The following is a 2,888-nucleotide window of genomic DNA, read 5'->3' on the forward strand; positions in this document are numbered from 1 at the left end:
TTTTCTTCTATATTTAAAAAAGGACTAATTAAATTTGGGGCAATTGGATCATCAGCCTTATGTTCTGGTTTAGGAAAGTGCAATAATCTCTCAAGTTTAACACTTTCTCTTATGTAAAAATAGTTTATTTGTTTGGATTTTGGAATTGAAAAAAAATATTAATTTATAAAAATAAAATTAACTAGTTTATTTTATGTTGGTATTTATTTATTTAGTTTTTCTTTTTTTTATACAGTTTATGCTTTTTTTTCTTTCTGTCTTTACTTGTTTATTTAATTCATTTTTAAATTTTCAATATTTGCTTTTTTTATTAATTCATTCATTTCTTATTATTTCATATTTTTTCTTCATTTTTAATTCTAACTAACTAGAAAAATTTATATTTTTTCTTTGATATTTAAAAAGGGCTAATTAAATTGGCGCAATTGGTGCATCAGCGTTAGGTTCTGGTTTAGGAGAGTGTACCAATCTCTCAAATTTGACACTTTCCCTTGGGTAAAAACTATTTATTTGTTTTGTATAATAAAAACGAATTTAAAACAATATATCTAACTCTATTAAACTTATTTATTAGCTTTTTATTTGATTTATTTTTTATTTATTTATCCTGCTTATATTTTTTATTTACCGTAATACCCTGAAACTTAGCCTCTTGCTTTTCACTTTATCGGAAAAAGTGAGGAGTAATTATTTTCTTAAAAAAGCTATTTCTCTCCAATTCTCTTCACCATCATAAAAGGGGTTTTATGGAATTTGTTTATTTACTTATTTCTTTTTTTTTTTTTTGTTAATTTAACTCATTTTTTTATTTTTAAATTTTGCTTTTCTTATAAATTGATTCATTTATTAATATTTAATATTTTTATTCATTTTTTTCTTCTAGCTAACTAATTAGATATATATTTTTTCTTCAATATTTAAAAAGATTGAATTAAATTGATAATGAAGGTGCATCAGGCTTAGGTTCTGCCTTAGGAAAGTGCACTAATCTCTCAAAATTGGAACTACACCTTAAGTAAAAAGAGATTGATTTGTTTAGGATTGCGATATTTAAAATTATAAAAACTAATTTAAAACAATAAATTTAAATTCTATAACTCTTTTAACTTATTTATTAGCTTTTTATTTTATTTATTTTTTATTTTTTTATTCTTCTTGTGTTATTTATTTATTTGTTTGTTAATTTAACTCATTTTTGAATAATCAACTTTTGATTTTATCAATTATTTTATAATTTTTATTCATTTTTTGATTCTGACTAACTTATTAACTAAATATTTTTTCTTAAATATTTAAAAAGTGGAAATGAAATTGGTTCTAAAGGTATATCAGGTTTAACCTCTGGTTTAGGAAAGTGCACTAATCTCTCTAAATTGACACTTGGTCTTCAGTAAAAACTGTTTATTTGTTTTGGATTATGATATTTTTTAATAGAAAAATGAATTTAAAACAATATAACTATATCTTTTAATTTATTTAGTTTTTACTTGATTTTTTTAATAATAAATACTTGAGTTTTTTTTCGTCTTACTTTATTTGTAATTTTAACTCATTTATTTTTTAATTTTAAACTTTTATTGTTAATTCATTTCTTATTATTTCATATATTTTATTCATTTTTTCACATAAACTATTTTTCTTCAATATTTAAAAAGAGGAAATTAGATTGGTGATGGATATGAATCAGTATTAGTTTCTGATTTAAGAAATTGCACTAATCTCTCAAATTTGGAACTTGAATTGAGGTAAAAACAATTTATTTATTTATTTTGAATGTGATATTTTTAAAATAAAAACTATTAAAAAACAATATAACTAGCTATTTTAATTTATTTATTTATTTCCTTTTTATTTGATTTATTTTTCTTTTTTTATTATTTTTGTGTGTGCTTTTTTATCTTCTTCTTCCTTATTCTTTGTTAATTTAACTAATTTTTTAATTTTCAACTTTTGTTTATATTTTTAGTGAATTCATTATATAAAGGGGAATATGTCGTCTAAATCAGCTTTTAACAATATTTTTTTATATTTAAGTTTTTCTAATAAAAAATATATATTTATATAAAAGTCTTGTAAAAAATTAGTTTAGATAAATCACACTTTTCCCTTTATATTTCTTTTCTTATTATTTAATATTTTTTTCTTCTACTAACTTACTAATTAACAATATATTTTTTCTTCAATATTTAAAAAGAAACAATTAATTTGATAAATATGCTGCATAGGACTTAGGTTTTGATTTAGGAAAATTAACTAACATCAAAAAATTAAAACTTGAACTAGGGTAAAAACAGTTTATTAATATTGGATTGTAATATTTGTTAATATAAAAATGAAATTAAAACAAAATAACTAACTCTTTGAATTTATTAATATTTTATTTATTTTTCTTTTTATTATTATTCTGCTTTGTGTGTTTTTTACTTTCTTTATTTGTTAATTTAAATCATTTTTTTTTCATTTTGAAATTTTGCATTTATTAATTATTAATTTCTTATTATTTCATTTTTTTTCATTTTTTCCTTCAAACTAAATAATTAACTATTTATTTTTTTCTTAAATATTTAAATAGAAGAAATTATATTGAGGATGAAGGTGTATAGTGGTTAAGTTGTGGTTTAGGAGAGTGTATAAATCTCACAAATTTGGTTCTTGATCTAGGGTAAAAACTGTTTACTTCTTTTGAATTGTGATATTTTTGAATGTAAAAATAAATTTAAAACAATTTTACTAACTAACTAACTCACTGTTTTTATTTTATTTTTAGTTTTTTATTTAATTTATTTTTCTTTTTTTTATTCTGCTTGTATGTTTTGTTTTTTTCTTTTTTCGTTGTAAATTTAACTCATTTTTAATTTTCAGCTTTTGTTTTTTTTAATTAATTCGTT

The 2,888-nt window shown here is 19.5% G+C and overlaps 2 protein-coding genes across 2 annotated transcripts in view; both read left to right on the forward strand. All coding sequences in view use genetic code 6, as the record gives it.

Moving 5' to 3' along the window:
* The window catches only part of TTHERM_001270201 (transmembrane protein, putative), a gene marked incomplete at its 5' end in the record, with an annotated part of 7,923 nt that extends 7,731 nt beyond the window's left edge, over positions 1 to 192 (forward strand). The window contains one exon of the mRNA XM_012795571.1: positions 23 to 192. Within this exon, the coding sequence (XP_012651025.1) occupies positions 23 to 149 (127 nt within the window). The 3' untranslated portion in view covers positions 150 to 192. The remainder of the gene's footprint in view (positions 1 to 22) is intronic.
* A 554-nt stretch (positions 193 to 746) lies between these two features.
* Positions 747 to 2,888, forward strand: part of TTHERM_001270202 (transmembrane protein, putative) — a gene marked incomplete at both ends in the record, with an annotated part of 2,720 nt that continues 578 nt past the window's right edge. The window contains 5 exons of the mRNA XM_012795572.1: positions 747 to 1,015; positions 1,301 to 1,390; positions 1,656 to 1,745; positions 2,195 to 2,284; positions 2,573 to 2,662. Coding sequence (XP_012651026.1) covers positions 747 to 1,015; positions 1,301 to 1,390; positions 1,656 to 1,745; positions 2,195 to 2,284; positions 2,573 to 2,662 — 629 coding nt within the window. The remainder of the gene's footprint in view (positions 1,016 to 1,300; positions 1,391 to 1,655; positions 1,746 to 2,194; positions 2,285 to 2,572; positions 2,663 to 2,888) is intronic.

This window comes from Tetrahymena thermophila (genome assembly GCF_000189635.1).
Source record: "Tetrahymena thermophila SB210 genomic scaffold scf_8254810, whole genome shotgun sequence".
Taxonomy (NCBI): Eukaryota; Ciliophora; class Oligohymenophorea; order Hymenostomatida; family Tetrahymenidae; genus Tetrahymena; species Tetrahymena thermophila.